We start from the raw sequence: 21,788 nt of genomic DNA, 5'->3' as shown, positions 1-21,788 counted from the left end.
GGAGCTACTCCCTTTGAGTTGCTGAGGAACAGAAAGATGCGTACAAAACTAAATGTCCTCCCTGTCTCACACCAAATTAAGTCACATGAGAAAGTGCAGGAGACAGTGAGACGCAAGCAACAGGAGAGTAAGGAGTACACAGACAGAATGAGGGGAGCGAAAGTGCCCATGTTCCAAGTGAATGACACCGTACGTGTCCGCAGACCGGAGCATGTAAAAAAGGGATCATCAAGATTCACAGAACCGCTGACAGTAGTTAGTAAAGGACAGGACAGAATACATACCTGCTCAGTGATGGTCGAAAATGGAATGCATCCAAGCTTACACGCTTCCCCAAGGATGCTCTGTCTGGCACCAGTGGTGAAAAGGAGATTGAGCTAGAGTAGTTCACGGTGCCCGAGGCAGAGAATGTGTTTAATGAACCAGGTCCAAGAAGGAACCTGAGAGTCAGAAACCCACCTAGGTGGCTGGTAGACTTTGTGCCGTAGAGAACGTACTAAAAGGGTAGGATAGAACACGGTTCTAACTTAGTACAAAAAGGTCCTACAATGCAATGACAAAAGTGAATGTTCATTTCATGTTTCACTGTCATAAACTGTTTATTGTTGTTATTCATTATGCTGATTCATTCATTTTCATTTCCTTCGTTTTCATTTTATTTCAATTGTACTGACACCAGTCTACAGAATATGGCATTCGTTGAGGACTGTAATCCCTTTAAGAAAGGGGGAAATGTTGTGTCCTGTTTATACCGCCAGTGGGCGCTAGTATGCAAGTGATGTATGCAGTGACGGAAGTGATGTATGCACTTCCGGAGGTGAAGAAGGAGAGTTGAATAAATGGCGAATTGAACAGCAGCTGCGTGTATCCCGGTCTCATTCTTTTACGAACTACTTTCTTACTACAGAATACCACACCTCCTTGCTGGTCTCTGCAGCCTAGAATATGACACACCCACTGACGACGTGACTGTTCTACGTTTTGGTTCGCGCTTGAGAACCACTATTTTTTGGTGCCCGCTGCGAACCAACTTTTCAGGTTCCGAACCAATTGAGCTTCGGTCTGAACGCTCCGGCCGGTTCCAGACTTGGTTTGCGAACGCGAACCGGCACGGTTCTTTGCTGGTGTGAAAGCCCTATATTACGCACCAAAAATCACTCGGGAGTTAGTGCTAGACTGGAACAAAAGTCTGCACAGTCTATAGTTCTTGGTGATACAGATCTAACAGATGCTCCCTTTATGCCCATCTCTACCTCCTCCATCCTTGAATGACACACACACACACCCATCATCAGGGTCCCTTAGCGCTTTCCCTCACTTAAAAAAACCAAAAACATTTTTCAATGTAATCCTTTACGCATGCACGCATACACACACACACACACACACACACACACACACACACACACACACTGCTTCCCTCACTCTTTCAAATCTCACCCACCCTCATGAGAGCAGTGGTTTCTCTGTGTGTCATCTTGTTTACTCCCTGCCCTCTGTAGCCTGTATGGAGTTTACAGTATATAATCTCCATCCCTTACCTTCCACTGGGCCAGAGGAGGGGGAGACGGGTGTACTGTACTGTACACTGAGTGGCTGTTCGCCTGGTCAGACTGTTTGTTCAGGGTTCTGTGTGCCTAATGAAAGGTGAGGGGGAAATGTTACTTGTTTAAAACTGCTAGGTCAGCATCTGAAGGTGAGAGGGTGGTCTCTATTTATATCTATATTTTTTTTATAAGGGCAACAGGTAAAAAATGTGTTAAGTTTCTGTACTTGGCCAAACAGTAAACCCTTTATTCATAACGCCTTTAGGAGTAGGCTATATACAGTGTTGTACTTTTATAGATTTTTTTAATGTCCTGTTTAATGTTTTTCTCTCTAATTTATGTGACGTGTGGATATGGTAAATAATATTTTCTTCCTCTCTTTCTTCCCTTCATTTATGGGAGGGATCCAGGGGACAGGTGTGTGTCTGGTGTTCTTCGAGACACTCACATAGGACAAGGTTAGCAGCTGTGGAGGAATCGGTGCCAGAACCAATTTTCTTTTCTCTCCTGCTGCTGAAAGACAAGAAGGGAGGTTGATATTTTACGTTGGCCAGATAGATGCTGATCTTCCTTTAAAAAAAAAAAAATCTGCCTGCAATGGCATGATGGCCATCTGTATGTTTAATTAATCAATAATATCAACTGTAGCTTTACAGGTTTTGTGGCAGAATTTGGATTTGAATTAATTCCACTGGTTTATTATTATTATTATTATTATTATTATTATTATTATTATTATTATTATTATTATTATTACTAATTTAAAGTAATTTCTGGCGGTTTAGATTCTGCCCCGGATACTAAATAGTAAAAGTAGTATTTGTTTTGTGAAAAAATAAATAGTATTAGTAGAGTACTAATTACATCTGAGCTCATGTACCTGCTACCCATAATAGTGCAGCCCATCCTTGGGGGGCAGTTCTCTGGCCTCTCCCTGCTCCTGGTGTGGGTGGTGGGGTCAGGGGTCGGGATGGTAGACAGGGGGGTTCAGGTGACCATGTGTTCACGGTGGGATCGCTCAGATGAGCCTGGTCTCTCCCAGGAGGGAGATGTGGTGATCGGTGGTCTTTTCGCCTTCCACAACCAGCCTCCTGCTTTAGACCACCGCTTCACTGAACCCCCAGACCTCAAACCCTGTGTCAAGTAAGTCTGCTGTCTGTTCACCCCTTTTTCAGTCAAGTAAAACTATACAAAGGTCTGAACAGGTTTCTCTTGTTAAAGAGATGTTTTAATCTCACTGGAAATTATCTGTATAATTATACAACAAATAAATTACTATGAAAAAAGAATGCGGTTGAGCAGTGATTCGTTTTATTTACTGTATATCTGCCTTCCTTTTGTTTTGCGTTTTCATAACTGTAGCTTTCCTGATTTTTATCTTTCTCCTGTTTTGTATTCTTCAGCCTTGTTTTCCTCTTAACATGTTGCTATCATCATGATTAGAAGAATAATTAGATAAATAATAAGAAATAAGAAATAATTAGAAATTATTTGAATAATAATAAACGTTTTGTGGCGAGGTTTGATGTTTTGTCAAGATCCTGCCCCCACCTTGATGCAATTCTGTCTTCAAGACATAAAAAAAAAAAAAGTTGCCACTATGCTTATACTTTCTAATTTATGTTGCTTGCTTGTTATGATTTTAAACTTGTTGTTGACTGTTATTTCATTCTATTTGAAAAGCGTTTTCCTCTCGATCACATTTATGATGATTATCTCTTTACAGGGTCACATTACAGAATGGTCAATTTCACATCTTGATTGTACTGTGTCTCTCCTGTTTCCCTCCCAAACGTATCTCCATGGCTTCAGGCTCCAGGGGGTATTGTTAAAGTGGGCGCATGCCATGGTGTTTGCTGTGGATGAAATTAACCGTAGCCCTGTCTTACTACCGGGGGTGAGGCTGGGCTACCGTATCCTGGACAGCTGTGGTCGCCATCCCATGTCCCTTCGGAACGCACTGTCTTTGGTAGGCGGAGGAAACCACAGCTGTTTAGTCTCCTCAGAGCCCCGTCCTGAGTTGACACTGTCTGGCCACATTGGAGGGCACAGAGGTACGGGTTTAGTTTCCCCACTAACCTTATAATTGATCCTTATGTCCTAATTCCTTGATGAAACAAGGAAAGATCTCACCTGACTGAAGAGTCGCTAAAAGATACACTTGGCTTGTTTCTGTACTCTCCAGCATGGACATCTACTGACGCCTCAGTTCCCCTGGTCATCGGTGATGCGTCCTCCACTCAGAGCATCATACTGGCCAGAACCCTGGGGCCCCTCTCCGTGCCTGTGGTAGGTCTCAATACATTGAGGAAGTAAGGTCTGAGAAGGTTATCTGAGATTTTTATTCAGACAGCGTCCTAATTGTTTTTGGTCTATTACCATTATGTTTCTTGTGAAAACAAAATCAACATTCAGGAGGCCATGTCTGAAAAGAATATCTGTGATTTTATTCAGAGAACATAATAACCTAATTGGCTTTTGTCTATTACCATTATGTTTTTTGTGATACTTTTTGTTAAAACTCCCGCCCCCTCCTCCCCCCATGTTTCCCTCAGATCAGCTATCAGGCCAGCTGTGCCTGCCTCAGTGACAGACGGGCGTTCCCTAACTTCTTCAGAACCATTCCCAGTGATGCGTACCAGGCCCGGACCATGGCCCAGCTCGCCAAGCGCTTCCACTGGACCTGGGTCGGCGCCGTGGCTGTAGACAACGACTATGGTCAACTTGCCATCCAGGTAGTTCTGATTCCTCCAGAATAACACAAACAGTACTGTAGTATGACAGTATATTAGTTATATAATATAAATTCAATATAGTTGAATAAGATGCCTATTTGAATGTTTGTACATCTCAAACCAAATATCGGAGAATCTCACTCTGAATCAAAACACATGCAAAACAGCTGCTAGTAGTTATCAGTTAAAAAGGTACATCACTATGAACATCGAACTGCTTGTTTAGCACATCACAACATGCTGATAGAACATCAACATGCTAAAAGCACATAACTACACATAATTAGATGATCAATTAGTCCTTGCTTTTGAACACGTCCTCAAACGTATGTTTGCCTAGCCTACGGCAGACCATACAGTGAATCCAATTCACAAATTATAAGTATTTAGTTGTCCTAAAACTGTTGTTTGTTATATCGAGTGGGCTCTTCAACACTTCAACTTTCGTAAAATGCAAAAAAATGAAAAACACATTTTTTAAAAAGAAAAGCTTTTTGGTTGCACAACTTGAGAATTGCCGATATGTGGAGCTTTTCTTTTTCTATGAACATGTGTGTCATGGAAAAAAATGTGCCCAGCTCCCCAGCCACGTTTGTACATGTGTAAATAATATAATATACTGTATAATGTGTTTCACGTTCTTCCCTCACTCTTTCCTATGTTTCCTGTCTTCATATTCAATCCCCAGGTGTTTCAGGAGGAGATTCAGGGGACGGGGGTGTGTCTGGCGTTCTTCGAGACGTTCTCCCGGGCGACCCTGGCGAGAGATGTGGCCCGGATGGCGGCCGTGGTCCAGTCCTCCACCGCTCGGGTGATCCTGATCTTCGCCTGGTACACGGATGTGGGGACGTTCCTCCTGGAGTTGGCCCGCATCAATGTGAGAGAGGGAGGGAGAGAGGGAGGGTGAGAGAGAGAGAGAGAGAGAGAGAGAGAGAGAGAGAGAGAGAGAGAGAGAGAGAGAGAGAGAGAGAGAGAGAGAGAGAGAGAGAGAGAGAGAGAGAGAGAGAGAGAGAGAGAGAGAGAGAGAGAGAGAGAGAGAGAGAGAGAGAGAGAGAGAGAGAGAGAGAGAGAGAGAGAGAGAGAGAGAGAGAGAGAGAGAGAGAGAGAGAGAGAGAGAGAGAGAAAGGGCGTGAGACAGAGAGAGAGATCAAGAAGTGGCAGATATCAAGGAAGGGAGAGTTTATACACACTTTGTGTGTGTGTGTGTCTCACCCATCCTTACTGTTAATGTCTACTGCGTCTATCCCAATAAAGCAAATACATTTTTTAAATCAAGGGCTGTATGGCAAACAGGTGGTCAGTCTTTCAGATACATGCAGTGGGAGTTCCATTAGGCTCTAAGAGCAGCAAGACCCCCTGCCTGGGAGCCCTTCTGTCACTGTCTAATCGTTACCCATCTCATCCTAGGTGACAGACAGGCAGTTCCTGGCCAGTGAGGCTTGGAGTACCAGTGGAGATCTCCTGAGAAACCCCGCCCTCTTTGAGGTTGCCCGTGGCGTTTTGGGGGTGGCTATTCGAAGCGCACCCATGCCCGGCTTCGAGGCTCACCTTCGAAGTCTGCTTCCATCCCGTCGTCCTGGTGACGTGCTGTTGAGAGAACTCTGGGAAGATGAGTTTGGATGTAGCCCTGAGGCAGCACACACACACACCACACGTTCCGATTCCACCCCGCATCCGGTCCCTCCCCTTCCTCCCTGCAGTGGGGCAGAGACTCTGGAGGGGGTTCAGAGCCCCTTCACTGACACCTCCCAACTGAGGGTGACCTATAACGTCTACCTGGCTGTGTACGCTGCGGCCCATGCCCTCCACCGCCTGCTGTCCTGCCCCCAGAGAGACAAACCTCCCCGGGGCAGAAGCTCCACCTGCTCCCCCTCTCACGACATCAGCCCAGCGGAGGTACAGCCTGGGAATTACTTTATGACTGGCTATAAGCATTCAATAGAATCTTGCTGGACTTACTAGTGGAACCACCAAGATCATGAGTGAATGACTTAAATGCAAAATGGGCTAGTTGCTGCTGATCATTTGTGCCAGGGTGTATGTGTGACTGCCTCTTGGTGGTAGGTTATAGTGTGTCTTATCAGTATCACTTATTTGAATGTTTTTATTCCCTCAGCTGCTGCAGCATCTGAATCAGGTGAACTTTACCACTGCTCTTGGAGAGGAGTTTTACTTCCAGGGTGCCGACATCCCAGCGGTGTATGACCTTGTCAACTGGCAAACCACACCTCAGGGGTTACTGAAACTCGTCAGGATTGGCCAAGTCGAAAGGTCACATCTCCATATAAACGAATCAACCATCCAGTGGAACACCGGATTCAATCAGGTGACCAATACGAACACATATTAGTCCAATTCTTGGCTAATATTAATTAATTTATATTATGTATACATTTTTAAATGTTTTTATTATGTTTGTTTACTGTATTATCTGCTATCAGGATCTAGTGTGGTTAAAGGGACCATGTAAAAAAAGAAAACATGGCTGATTGATTTAATTATATCTCTACTCAGTTTGTTGTCAAACTAAATGTATTGTGTGATACAAGGACAACTTTGAGATGGTTGTGGTTATGTGTTCAGGATATGACATCCTTGTGTGTGGCAGGTTCCTGTGTCAGTGTGCAGTGACAGCTGCCCCCCAGGCACCCGTGTGGCCAGGAGGAAGGGAGAGCCTGTCTGCTGCTTCGACTGCATCCCCTGTGCTGAGGGGGAGGTCAGCAATGAGACTGGTGAGGATCATGTCATCTAGGACAATAGAAACTCATGCATGAGCCCTGTGGACATTAACTGTTTCCTTAGCTTCAGGTTCATATTCATGTATATCGGCCTGCAGCACCCTAACAATAAACTGCATTGCTAACTAATCTGTTTGTGTTACTGAATGTTTATGTGGCTGATACTCAGTAGGGTAGCAGTAGCAGTGTCCTGGTCTTTGTTGTTTAGGAAATGAATCAACATTTTAACGGGGTGGTTCATTTGTGAGAATATGTCCCTCTATACACTTTCTCTCTCTTTCTCTCTCAATATCCTTCTTTCTACCCTTCCCCCCCCTCTCTCTTTCTCTCTCTCTCTGCCTCTCTCACCCCTCCAGGTTCCCTACGTTGTGAGATCTGTCCTCTAGAGTTCTGGTCAAACAGCCAGAAGACAACCTGCGTCCCTCAGCAGCTGGACTTCCTCTCCTTCAACGACACCATGGGTGTCACCCTGACAACAGCTGCTGTGTCCGGCGCCATGGCGACAGCTGCAGTGTTCCTGGTCTTCCTGTACCATCGCCACACTCCTCTGGTGAGGCCGCATATTCATGACAAAGCTCCACAGGCCCATCAGTGCAGTGTTCGTTTTGGCAGGCTATTATACATATAGTCTTAGTCTTGCACATGAAAATGCACATTAGTCTTAGTCACATTCAGTAATTTTCATCCTTCTTGGTTTTAGTCTAGTTTTAGTCAACAGAAACATTTGAGTGTAACCTTAGTTTTAGTTTTAGTCATTGAGGAAAAGTCGTCGCAGGGACTACCTGCTTTATATTTGATGTTTTATATTGAAATTAATTCAAGTAGGTTAATACAAGTATTGGAAATTGGATGCAAGTTGTTAAAGCAACATTTCACTGTGTTAACACTTTTATTTGTGTAATAGCCTTACCTTAGCTGGAGATCTGTACCCTAGCCTCTCTCTCCCATCGATGTGATACTGTTCATTACTAAGCTAAGGATATTGCACAGATAGAAGTGTGGAATTTTGCTTTACTGTGAAGAAATGAAACAGTCTTTCTATTGTATATATTTTCTGGAACTTCACAAAACCAAAAAAGGTATGTATTTCTCTCTGATAATGAAATCAACTTTCCAAAACAGATATGTATAGTTGCATAGTTGACTGCTGATCCTCTGCATCAGGTTGCTGCTTTTGAGTTCTTGTTGTTACGGTTGAGTCTGTGATCTAGGTGAGGAAAAATACACTGGAAACAATAAGTTATCTTGGCAACAGTCTAGTTCAAGTTCAGTTGTGGAATTATTTGTGTTGGCAGAGTCAAATAAATGATTAAATAAACAAACAAATCATAATCTGATGATCATTGGGCCCATAATTCTGCTTTAATGTGATTATTAGTTTGATTATTGTTTACTTTATCTCCTTGTCAGGTGCAGTATGTTATTCTGAACTATGATCTGAGCATATCCACACAAGATTTCAAGGTGTTACCTAATGGCATCCTGCCTGCTTTTGCATTTGATTATCATATTTATAATGTTATCAGCAGCTTAGTTTGGGTCTGCTTTTTAGGCAGATATTAGTTGAATAGGGCAAGGCGTTTAAGAGGTTAAGGAGAATTAGAGAGAGTAGGAAGAGTACATGGGTTCCACTCCGTTTACTTCTTCATCTCTTTCCAGCAGGGAGACAAATGGCAAGTGAACCTGAACCTGTCTTTGATGCCGTTATCCATGTCAATCCAGGTGCGCGCCAACAACTCAGAGCTTAGCTTCCTGCTTCTCCTGTCACTCAAGCTCTGCTTCCTGTGCTCGCTGGTGTTCATTGGCCGTCCGTCTGTGTGGGCGTGTCGGTTCCAGCAGGCTGCGTTTGCGGTCAGCTTCGTCCTCTGCCTCTCCTGCCTCCTGGTCAAAACCATTGTGGTTCTGGCTGTGTTCCGCTCAGCCAGGCCTGGTGCCGGTGCTCTGATGAGGTGGTTCGGCCCAGGTCAGCAGAGAGGAAGTGTCTGCCTCTTTACCTGCATACAGGTGTGGTGCTTGACTATGGTGCTTAACCCTTGTAGGATCTTCATATTTTTGTTACACACATAGTATTTGCGGATCTGCTGGACCCATAACATTATTGGGTTTTTAAAGCAATACAGCCATAACAATTTATGTAAACTTATTGGGGTGGACGGGAGGTCACTGACCTGCCCCCGACCGGCTCTGACCCGAGGGGGCGGAGTCTCGCCACCATGCCACTATTCACGCCACAAACCCCCGAACCCCACAACTCGATGCCACTATCCAGGCCATGAACCCCACAACTCAGCCCCTGGGTGGGCTAGAGACATGCGGGTTTCGCCGGGGGGTGCATTGGGGTGGCCCGGTGGTCACTGATCTGCCTACGACCAGCTCTGACCTGAGGGGGTGGAGTCTCACCATCCCTGGGTGGGCTAGAAACACGCGGTCTTCGCCCAGAGGTCACTGACTTGCCGCCGACTGGATGTGACCCGAGGGGGCGGAGTCTCACTCTGATGCCACTATCCATGCCACAAACACCACATTTAGCCCTCTTGGTGGGCTAGAGACACGCTGTCTTTGCTGGGGGGCGGCCCCGCGGTCACTGACCTGCCCCCGACTGGCTCTGACCTGAGGGGGTGGAGTCTCTTGTTAATTCCAATTTCCACACTATACCTTCGGGTCCAGTTGACCCGAACACCCCATACATAATGGAAATGTGTATGGAGGGTGCACAGTGGGTACTCAATAAAAAAGTGTTTGTTTGCATAGAAAATCACAGAAAGTTAGCCAAGGCCATGAGTCTCAGGTTGAAAAAAGTATTCATTGTATCATTTTTATTTTAGTAAACATTGAAAATGCGTCCCACAAACCAGAAGGCCATACAAGGGTTAAGTTTGTGATAATGAAAGAAAATGATTAAGTAATTGTTTGATTGAGTTATCAATACATAAATTAATCAATAATAAGAATTGATTAAATTATTATGTATTATTTATTAATATAATAATTCTTGCTGTGTGTGTGTAAATACAGGTGATCATCTGTGCCGTGTGGCTTTCCCTAAGGCCTCCTGTGCCTCACAAAGAACATGGCTTTAAAGGATTAAAGGTTGTCCTGGAGTGTGCTGTGGGTTCTGTGGCTGGCTTCTCTCTGGTCCTGGGCTACATCGGCCTGCTGGCCTCCCTCTGCCTCCTCCTGGCCTTCCTGGCCAGGAAACTCCCTGACAACTTCAACGAGGCCAAGCTCATCACCTTCAGCATGCTGATCTTCTGTGCCGTGTGGGTGGCCTTCGTGCCCGCCTACGTGAGCTCCCCAGGGAAATACACGGTTGCCGTGGAGATCTTCGCCATCCTGGCCTCCAGTTATGGGCTGCTGCTCTGCATCTTCGCTCCCAAATGTTTCATCATCCTCCTCAGACCGGAGAAAAACACCAAGAAACAAATGATGGCCAAATAGTTGTCTGAGTAGTATTGTTGCCTTTCACCCTCAAATGACGGCTCACGCCCTTAACCCATGTCAGTAGAAGGTTTCAGGATTGATATTCCTCATAGTCAAAAATCTTAATGACATCACCAATGTGTGGGTGACATTATCAGATTTATCACCGATGTCTTAACATGTTTTAAAATATTCTCATGGCTTTAACAGGGTTGCCTCATAGTTTGTCACATTTTGTGGACCACTCCATCTGCAAGCCCTTTGACCCCTTGAGCCAAGTATTGCTGTTATCACAATTGTTCACCTCATCTCTTCAGCAGTAAAAGGTACAGAAAAATATAGATGTTCCCAACTGTTAACAATTTAATATACAATTTAAAGTTAACACACTGTTTGATTCAACAAATACAAGGATTTTCATATAGGAATATATTATATTATATTGTTATTATATAGATATTATATAATATATAATTATTTTTGTTTTTGTCTGTTTCTCAATCTCACCTTTAACCAACTTCTGTGGGACGATCTACAATTTTACAGATGCTTTTCGTTTAATCCACTATCTACTATATACTATCTATATACGACTACACTTTCTGTTAATCAAGACTGAAACACATAAAGCACAACAGAACATATTGTAAAATGTAAATAAAATATAAATATAAAAAATTATAAAGAAATAAAATAAATGTCTGTAACCAGCACAGTACATGTTACAGCCTTAGAACAAAGACTAAGACTAAAACAAGTTAATCCACCAAAACTACAGAAGTAAAAAAACAACACATCTAACAACAAGTCCACCGTCTCTACAAGGCCAAACAATGAATTTTCATCTGTTACTTAATAAATCACTACAATTCTCCTCTTTACAATCAGCAATACCATTCTCCCTCCTCAAAGCCAAGGCAATTAAATTAAATAGTGTTAATTACAATTTTATGAGGTGTGTCATTCTGTTTTAAATACAATTGTCAATTGTCACGGTTTAATAAAAACACTTTTCAGCAGCCCTTGAAGTCAGAATGTTTTATTCAATGACAAATTACATTAATTCATTCTTCATTCTTTCCATAGTGCATGTGGCAGCTCAATCATTGAGCAGAAACAGAATAAATGCTGTGTTATTTCACATGATATGATGGTTCTATCAAATATGATATGATGGTTCTATCAAATACTTTTTAATCAGAAGGAAACAGGAATCAGAGATGATTTATCCCCCAGTAGATCAAAGCCACACATAGACGACCACATCAAAACTGTTTCGGATTAATATTTAATCAACATCACTGAGCATTAGTGTCATTTTAAAAGCATATTATACATCTACACCTATCTTTGTAGCCATAGTTGAGTCCAGGGCCATCTCTTCATCTTCTCTACATTCATTTACAGTAAGTGCTAAAACAAGAGACAAGGAGAAGAAACGTTGGGTTACAGTATGTTACCCCAGTTCTCTGAAGGAGGTGAGGGAGACATCTGGGTTACAGTATGTTACCCCAGTTCTCTGAAGGAGGTGAGGGAGACGTTGGGTTACAGTATGTTACCCCAGTTCTCTGAAGGAGGTGAGGGGTTACAGTATGTTACCCCAGTTCTCTGAAGGAGGTGAGGTTACAGTATGTTACCCCAGTTCTCTGAAGGAGGTGAGGGAGACATCTTACAATGGGATATACACCCCTGCACCCTTGCGTACATTATTGTCTGAAACCCTATTCAATCACGCCTGGGACAGGCCGAGAGTGCTTTACATAGCTGGCCCTGCCCCAGACCAGCTTACCATGGCCCATGCACAGCACACCCATTTCATTCTGAAAAACACCTATTCACAAGCCGGTAAAAAAGAGGCAATCTGGTGAAATCTCTCCCCCATCACCTTTAGAGAACTTGGGATACATACCGTACCCCAAAGCGCAATTAAATCAAAGTGCTCCCAGCCTTTTTTCAGGCGTGATTGAATAGGGTTTCACCAAATACGGTAATCAATGTAAAGAATTGACTGCTTACTCCATTGAATGCTGAACAATAATGATCTTTAATCAACAAGTCTTCCTCCCTAAACAAGAGTAATCTATTCAACTAAACTTATTAAACTGTGCCCCCTGGTGTCCAGATGTGCAAGGCGTTATACCTGCTAAGCAATATCATTACATCTCCCTTCTTCTTAGGGAGTTTAACATGAGATAACTGAGAAGGTGGGGCAAATCATAATATGTTATAATTGACAGTATCATGACAGAGTAGGTTTCAGGTGCCTAAGGATTCCTGTAGTGGAATTACACTGTTCGTAACAAACTGGGTTTGTGCTGTCTGCACGGGTAACGTCTTTCCACTCCTATTTCCTCTTCAATCAGTGCAGGGGTTTCTTCATCAGTTCTGATTAGCTCCCGTCTATTTCGCCTGTAATGCTGACCATTTGCTTCCACCACGTATGACCGTGGCTCTGGGGTTGGTCTCACTACTTTGGCTGGCCTCCACTGCTTACCTTCCCTTAACCTTACTGTATCACCTGGTCTGAGAGCTGGCAATGTGTGTGATCCTCTATCATAGTAGTGTTTCTCTCTGTCTTGTTTGTATTTGAGTCTAGCCTTCACTCCTTCGCTAGTTTTTGTTCTGTTGGCAGTCTTGTTTTCGTTCTGCGGCCCATCAACAACTGTGCTGGTGAGGGTACCCCAGTCAAAGGCGTATTCCTATAATCCAGCAGTGCGAGGTGAGGGTCTTGTTTGTCTGCTTTTGCTTTTTTAAGCAATGTCTTTGCGGTCTGCACCGCCTTCTCTACTTTCCCATTAGACTGGGGGTATGTGAGAGATGAAGTTGTATGTTTAAAGCCATATTCTTCACTGAATAGCTTAAATTCTGCTGAGGAATATTGAGGACCATTGTCTGAACAGACTTCATCTGGTATTCCATAGCGAGCAAACTGCTGCTTGCAAATGTGGATGACTGACTGGCTCTTTGTTGTGGACAGTTTGTTGACTTCAATGAAACTTGAATAATAGTCAACCAGCCTTTTGCCATGGCGTGTCTGGTATGTCATGAGCAATCATGGGCTCCTGGCAATTCTGCTTTTTGTAGGTATTGCATATCGAACACTTTGAACCAGATCGGTTATCTGTGCTGGCATCCCTGGCCAAAACATGACATCCCTTGCTAGTCGCTTTTAGTTTTTTCAAACAAAAGTTTTTTGGTGGCTGGAATGTAATTTCCTCAACATGTTCTTTCTCTTTTTTTTCTGAACAATAATGATCTTTAATCAACAAGTCTTCCTCCTTATCCAAGAGTCATCTATTCAACTACATTTACTTAACTGTGCCCCCTGGTGTCATGTGCAAGGCGTTATACCTGCTGTGTTTTTATGAAGGCAGTCCACGGATTTCAGGAAAAGCTGAAAAGCTACCAGAGCTTGTAATGCTTATTTGATTCATTTTCAAGGATTTGACAGTATTATTTGAAAATAGTCAATTTGCCAAAGGGTGCGATCTGAGGTCCTCTTTCCACACTATTATGAGGTTTAGCCGCACCATCATGAGATAAATCAGCATCGAAACTCAAAACTCCTAAACAATCTCTATGGCAAGATGCATCTTTCACCATAGGTTCATCAATATGGGGCCAATTTCAGTGTCATTTCATAAATGCCGCATCTGTATGACAAAAAGGGTTTTGTAAAAATTGTTAAAATGGTGTCAGAGATAAAGTGTGTGACATACGAACGGACAGTGTCCGAATCATAGTCCCCTTCCTGATTTCACCGGAGGGGGACAATTAAATACTGTCACAGCCCAACTCTATCTGTGGATGTAAGGGTTATGGTGATTGGGGGAGAGGCTTGCCTGTTGGCGGGAATCATGAAAAAAGCTGATTACCCCCCCCTGACGGGAAGAATATGAGAAATTCTGTCTATATGAGATGCTGTTTACAAGACAGACGGAGAGAAGCCTGTTCTAGACCCCTAGATGTTTTCCTCAGTTAACTTTGTTCAGTTGGAACTGTAAACTACCCCCTTGTCTTGTCTGGTTTGTCTTTCCTAATGTGTGTTGGTGTCATACGTTATCAAGTCTGTATATGTGATATGTTAAAACTAAATGAATACCATACCCAACCAACCAAGCTTGGGCTATCCTTGAACCAGGAGCGAACCTGACTGGAGCACACAAGGATCTAAGGTATGCCTCTACCCTTAACCACCTTACCCGGTACCATCAGCCTGCTAACTGAGCTTACCTATACTTATGTGTCTGGCCTCTGCCCTGTATGTTAACAAGCCGTTTAATTATTGATTAATGTACATGCAGAGTTTGTTGGGTTGTTTGTACTTTGTTCCATATAAGTACATACCATCTATTTTTTCTCTTGACTTTATCTCAGGCCTACAACCAATGTTATTCTGGTCAATGTAAAGAGTTTCCTAGTATTTTACCTGCCCATTATAGCCTTCTTTGTATTCATCTCAGGTCTCAATAGAATGATGTAACACTTTGGCCCAAACAGCGCCACCAGGAGGCCGAAACTGGAGGCCAGGATGGCAAAGATCTCCACTGCATCTGCATATTTCCCTGGGGAGCTGACATAGGCCGGCACAAAGGCCACCCACACAGCACAGAAGATCAGCATGCTGAAGGTGATGAGCTTGGCCTCGTTGAAGTTGTCCGGAAGATTCCGGGCGAGGAAAGCCAACAGGAAACTGAGGAAAGCCAGCAGGCCGATGTAGCCTAGCAACACGGCAAACCCTGCTACTGAACCCACCACACACTCGTACACAATTAAATCTCTGTGATAGCGTGTGTTTTTATGCGGCATTGGTGAGGCAGACACCAGCCAGGCAGTGCAGATAGCTGCCTGTATGGAGGTGAGAACCAGGACTGTTCCTCTCTGCAGTCCAGAACCGAACCACTTCAGAATGCCTTCCCCTCCAGGCTTGGAGGCCCTGAAGACAGCCAGCACCACCATGGTCTTCACCAGTATACACGACACACAGAGCACAAAGCTGATCCCAAATGCTGCGTGCCTCAGCTGACAGGTCCACAGCCTGGGTCGACCAATGAAGAGCAGCGAACACAGGAAGCAGAGTTTGAGCGACGCCAGAAGCAGGAAGCTGAGCTCAGAGTTGTTTGCGCGCACCACAGGTGTGTTCCGGTGCTGAGCGAAGATTCCAAGGACAATGGCACAGAATAGGGTGCCAAGCAACGAGGCGGTTGTCAAGCAGACGCCCAGAGGTTCATGATAAGAGAGGAACTCCACCGCCTTAGGGATGCAGTGGTCACGCAGGGGGTTAGACCAGAAGTCCTCAGGACACTGGGAGCACTCAGCTGAGTCTGAAAGAGAGAGAGGGAGAGAGGGAGAGAGAGAGATTTCATTCATGTTCAAATACCCGGTATGTTTCACCTCACACATTACAGTGGTGCACTAACCAGTCTCATTGCTGACCTCCCCCTCAGCACAGGGGATGCAGTCGAAGCAGCAGACAGGCTCTCCCTTCCTCCTGGCCACACGGGTGCCTGGGGGGCAGCTGTCACTGCACACTGATCGTGGTGGCTACAGGGAGAAGGGGTGTGTAGATAAACAACAAGTTCAATGATACTGACAATTACTTTAGCATTGAAGAGATACCCAATCCTGTCATAATAATGTGATCTTGTTATACAAGATGTAATTTGTTATTAACAAAATGTTCTGCTATTATAATTTCACGTTTTTTTTTCTAACTAACTTCATAACTGACTTTTCTTGATTCAAAGTTCCAGAAGATTTTGTCCTCGTCAAGAGTGAGCACATCATCTGGAGGTGCTGACTCATCGACCACGCCTACATTCTGGATGTTTACGCTTCCGTCTGGGAGCCACTCCCAGTTCATGATGTCATAGATGGGCAGGGCATCTCCGTTCTCGTCAAAGGAAACACGATCGCCGAACCCCGTGGTAAAGTTGACTCTCTGCAGGTAATGCACCAGCTGGCCACACGGTGGAGATAAGAGAGAGGGAACAGAGGGGAAAAGCAATAGAGATGTTGCTTTGTTTGAATTGATAAGATATTATGAATACCGATTCCCTTATCGATTCCTGATCAAAGTTTCTGTTTTGGGAAAAAATAGGCCTACACAGGTTTTCAGTGTCAACGCAGCTGTTTTATTATCTCGAGACTCTGAACACTGTAATATCTGAACATAACATTTGAACATAAATAAAATGAGCTTGAGCAGCTAGCTGTAGCTTCAGAGCTATCTGTAGCAAGTCTGTAAGTCTGTCTGTCATCATCTAAAATGGATGAAATGGGAGAATATTTGTACAGCATTCGTTTTCTTTTAGGGTTTCGTAGTCAAAGAAAAACACCTGCCTGCTAATATTATTAGCGTAGGATATATACCCTCAGTAGCTTATCGTATGCTAATATTATTAGCATAGGATATTGACCCTCAGTAACATATCGTAGGATATTGACCCTCAGTAACATATCGTAGGATATTGACCCTCAGTAACATATCGTAGGATATTGACCCTCAGTAACATATCGTAGGATATTGACCCTCAGTAACATATCGTAGGATATTTACCCTCAGTAACATATCGTAGGATATTGACCCTCAGTAACATATCGTAGGATATTTACCCTCAGTAACATATCGTAGGATATTGACCCTCAGTAACATATCGTAGGATATTTACCTCAGTAACATAGGATATTTACCCTCAGTAACATAGGATATTGACCCTCAGTAACATATCATGGTCAAACATTCTGGATGCAATACTATCCCTATGGAAACAAGTTCAAAGTTCAAAGTCCGCTGTCTGTATTGGGACTGTTCAAAATATCAAATAATGCAAATAGTGTACATTTACATGTTAATTCATGTTATCATTACACTTACTGCTGGAAGCTGTCAGTGTTTTCTTCTTAGAAACAATAGCGTATATGCAGTTAGCATCTGTTGACAATCATAAACGGTTGTGCATTAAGCAGCAAGCACTTCAAAAGACGAAGCTTAATAACAAACACATATTCCTAAATACGTTTGTAAACACTGGAAATCTGCTCTGGTTTCAACGTCATAGAGCGCTCTGAAATCAATTAATTTACAAACGGTCAGTTAAAAGTCTTTACAAACTAACTGTAAACATGGCGGACACCAACGATAACATTACCATCATTTTGCTGGTGGCCAACAATTTTACGTTATCGTGCTAACATTAACATTGACGTTAGCTAGCTTTCTGTTGCTAACTTTAGTGATGTTGACAGTAGATACTCGTTAACTACTGTTCTCATGTATTGTATGTATTATTTTATGTTGACCATGAGTATTTCTGTTTATATGTTTGTTTTTATTCTTGCCGGGGCCTCTTGGCCGTCATTGAAAATGAGAATTTGTTCTCAACTGATTTTATCTGGTTAAATAAAGGTAAAAAATAAATAAATAAATAAATAAAAAACTAACGTAACTAATCATTTAAAATTCATTCAAATTAACATTAATTCATCCCATGTATAAACATGATTATTACCTTAACGGCTTGCTCTTTTTTTTAGATTGTAATGTTCAGCCACTCGGACAAAACATTTGTTACCAGTTCTCAATTGGAACCGGTCCTCAATTCCCATCCCTATTTGTTGGGTAAGTAAATTGACAAAGTTTTACAATACTATTGTTTGTGTGAGTTTGTGTTTGTGTGTGTGCATGTGTGTGTGTGTGCATGTGTGTGTGTGTGTGTGTGTGTATATCACACCTGCCATGGCTCCAGTCCCTGTAGGCTGGCGCAGCTGTGCCCGCTGAAGGGCCCTCTCCCTTGCTCACACTGCAGCAAGTCATGGAGGGCGTATGCCAGGGCATACACGGCCTTATACACGTTATACTCGGGTCTGAGCTCTGAAACATCCCCGTACACGGTCTTCATGTCATCCAGGTCCTCCTGTCCAGTACATACACCCCCTCCAGACTCCACCCATTCAGAGTGCAGGGGTGGAAACCTGCACCCAAACATCTCCTCCCAAAACTGCCTCACCTTATGAAAGTAGAGGAAGATTATATACAGTAGATAAGTATTACTTGATAAAGATACGCATAAAGATAATGAGATAGATCAGGAGGAAAGTGAAGTAGATACATTCAATAAATATATACGTATATATCTTAGTTCACCTCTTTTTTATTAAAGTAGACACATGATATGATATGATAAACTTGCCATGCTGTTGCCATGGTCAACGTTAGTGTCGTTGCCAGGGTGTACGTTATACAGGAAGTCCCTGAGCCCAGGTATCTCTCCGCGGCGGATAGTGATGCCCAGAGTTCCCCCCAGGTAGGGCATGAGGCGGGGGGTGTAGAACACAGAAGCAGCGCTCCAAGCCTCACTTGCGATCCACTGGCGACCAGTCACCTTCTGCTTCACCACCTTGTAATCACAACACTTAACATTACTGAACAATATTCTGGGCTAGCAATAGCATAATAGCTTCATCCCCTAAACAAGTTGTTATTTTATTTATTGTATTAAATTAATTTGTTTTAATTTATTTTCATCTATGCAGTTGTAATGCTTCGAATGTAAAGCACTTTGAGCTGCATTTTTTAATGAAAGGTGCTATACAAATAAGGTTTATAATAATAATAATTATAATTATAGGATAACTCTTGTATTCAGCTTGTAAAAGGCATCTAAGCACAGATAGTTAGTTCCATAGTTCCTACATATAGTAGGCCTTTATTTATTTCAGTTCATTTGAATGGACCAACCTCCTCCATCAGCTGTAGCATGTAGGCCTGGTTAGAAAAGACCACCAGAACGCGAGCTGAGGATCTTCGGATCACACTGACTATCCTCTGGAGTTCCTCTGGGTCATGGTCCCCGGGCAGAACCTCTGAGTAGGCTACACAGCCCCCTCCGGACTGGGCCAGATCAGAGTGGAACGAGCGGGCTGCATGAATCCCATAGTCATCACCACTGACCAAGAGTCCGACCCAGGTCCAACCGAACCGTCGTAGGATCTGGATCATGGCACGCACCTGGAATGACATAATGTGAGGATCAGCATGTCTGCTTAAAAAGTCTTCAAGTAGGCATAGTCATTTTTCATTTTTTTCAGATTGTAACCTTTCAAATTATGTGTCATACATTGAAATCTGAAAATAGATATTCTTATTTGAATGTTGGTCCACCTCAAAACAAATAGAGGAGAACATTTCTCAATCAAAAGACAGGCAAAACAGCTGCTAATAGCTATCAGCTAAGAAGAAACATCGCTATGAACATCTAACTGCATGTTTAGCACAACATGCTGATAGAACATCAACATGCTAAAAACACATAAGTACACATAATTAGATGATCACACAGTCCTTGCTTTTGAACACGTCCTAAAACGTAAGTTTGATTACAAGCCTGGTATCACTTACCAGTAGCCTACGGCAGACGAGACAGTGAATCCAATTCACAAATTATAAGTATTCAGTGATCCTAAAACTGTTGTTTGTTCGAATGGGCTCTTCTGCTCTTATATGGTCACATATTTTATGATGGAGACTCTCATCATTGTCTTCAGTCCAGGAGACCTACAGTACAACAGCCTAATAATTACATACACTCACCGAACACTATTAGGTGAACACCTCTACCGTCTCATTTGTGCAATTATCAAATCTAATTATCTATCTAATATCTAATCAGCAGCGCAATGCCAGCCAGCCTAATGAAGTGCTCAGTGAGTGGAGAAACCAAGATGTAAACACATGCCAACTGTTCTAATTGTTTCATTTAGTTCTATTCATAGGGAGATTCACCTTTAATTTATGACATAGCTAGCCGTCTAATCCTCGGTCTCACCTGAAAGGCGTCACTAGGGATGGTTCTGAAGAATGATGGGTACCGGTGCCGGTCACTCAGACAGGAACAGGTGGCATAGTAACTCACCTGAGAGAGATACATTAGAGTCAACACATAGATAAGACAAGCACAGTACAGTAGTATTAACAGTACTTCTGAACTTCTTTTTCAACATTCACTTTTCTATTATAAAGAAACTCAGACGATTTGTACAAGACATACACAAACAAAGAACAATAACAATAAGAACATACGCAAACAAGCAAATAAACAAGAAAATATAGGTACAAACACATGTTCGAGTCTAAGTTAGAACAGATTCAATGTGTCTGAGAAATCAGATTGCTGTTTGCCCAAACTATATAAACCAAAAAAATAAGCTAAACTCTTAAACCCCCAAAAATGATGTTACAACTCAGTGTAGTCACAAGGAAAAAAGGAATTTACCATGGGTACGCGAAAAAGCCCTAGAATACTGGAGATGGCTATGGAATGGGTCGACCCAGGATCCCCTACAATCCCTATCACTGGGGGTGACCCCAAACAGCTCTCATCCAATAAGAACTCCTCCTCAGTCCCACTGGCCAATGACATGGCAGCACGGAACGCCACACCAAGTTTGAGGCAGTTGTCATAAAGGTTGTATCCGAGGGTTACGTTTGGGAGCAGGTCGGGGTTTCTGTTGATCTCCTCGATAGCGAAGGCCATGATCTGGGCCTGCTGGAACCCTGCAATGTCAAAACTGACACACACCTAGTTAGGAATTATGTTGTTTGTGTGTGTGTTTTACCCCTGAAACTTCTCATATGTTACACAATTTTTTAAATGTCAACTGTGTAAAAGTGTAAACAATTTACATTTCCAAGTTTCGAATCTCTCATAACCTTTGACCCCAGCACTTCAAGCTTGAGGTAAGTTCTATGTCAACCCCATCAGTTTAGTGAGTCAATCGAAATTCAATCCATGAACTTGAAATCCTTTTTTCAATTTCATTCCAGAATGAAAAGTGGCATTGAGCCCATGCGTAACCACTTCATTTGTGCTAGTTGCTGCCTTGTTGCTGGCATTAGACAAGAAGAGTTAAAAAAGATAATTTAAAAGACTTCAACAATCCAATCTGTTCATGCCGCTGTAGCTCAGAGCAACTCACCCCTGGCAGATGGGCTGCTGTGGCTCTGATGTGAAGGACAGCTCTGGGAACACAGTGAAGTAGTGAACCTCGAACAGACCACCTAGAACCACGTCCCCCTCCTGGTACATCCTGCTCAGATGGAAACGCTCCCAGAGACGACAGGAGGAAGAGGAGGAAGAGGATATGAAGAGTAGGTTAAGGCACAGATACAGACAGATATGCAGACAGACCCACATGACTACCTTCTATCTCTATCCCCCCACCTCTCTCTTTCACTCTGTCTGTCCCCATGTTTTATAGAGAGTGTAATGCCAACCTCTGTGGAGATCAGAGGTAACGTCATTGTTTAGTGTTTCTTGGGGGAGGATCTTACACTGTTACACAGTAGG

At 43.1% G+C, this 21,788-nt stretch overlaps 2 protein-coding genes across 2 annotated transcripts; one reads left to right on the top strand and one right to left on the bottom strand.

Moving 5' to 3' along the window:
- Positions 1 to 2,421: 2,421 nt before the first annotated feature.
- LOC308158087 (extracellular calcium-sensing receptor-like) lies at positions 2,422 to 10,458 on the top strand (the record flags this gene model as incomplete). Its single annotated transcript, XM_080531682.1, has 11 exons — positions 2,422 to 2,690; positions 3,360 to 3,478; positions 3,733 to 3,836; positions 4,103 to 4,282; positions 4,971 to 5,159; positions 5,690 to 6,178; positions 6,399 to 6,608; positions 6,891 to 7,014; positions 7,377 to 7,570; positions 8,743 to 9,024; positions 10,036 to 10,458. The coding sequence occupies 11 exons, from the start codon at positions 2,422 to 2,424 to the stop codon at positions 10,456 to 10,458; spliced, it is 2,583 nt and encodes an 860-aa protein (XP_080387808.1).
- Positions 10,459 to 14,865: 4,407 nt separating this feature from the next.
- On the bottom strand, positions 14,866 to 21,527 carry LOC308157458 (extracellular calcium-sensing receptor-like; the record flags this gene model as incomplete). Its single annotated transcript, XM_080531012.1, has 9 exons — positions 14,866 to 15,764; positions 15,861 to 15,984; positions 16,172 to 16,399; positions 18,174 to 18,449; positions 18,633 to 18,839; positions 19,181 to 19,450; positions 20,268 to 20,354; positions 20,715 to 21,009; positions 21,418 to 21,527. The coding sequence occupies 9 exons, from the start codon at positions 21,525 to 21,527 to the stop codon at positions 14,866 to 14,868; spliced, it is 2,496 nt and encodes an 831-aa protein (XP_080387138.1).
- Positions 21,528 to 21,788: the final 261 nt, after the last annotated feature.

The sequence above is a fragment of the Nansenia antarctica genome (assembly GCF_963989245.1).
Source record: "Nansenia antarctica genome assembly, chromosome: 5".
Lineage (NCBI taxonomy): Eukaryota > Metazoa > Chordata > Actinopteri > Argentiniformes > Microstomatidae > Nansenia > Nansenia antarctica.
The sequence above is the reverse complement of the archived record's forward strand: the minus strand, read 5'-3'. Positions and strand labels throughout refer to the sequence as shown.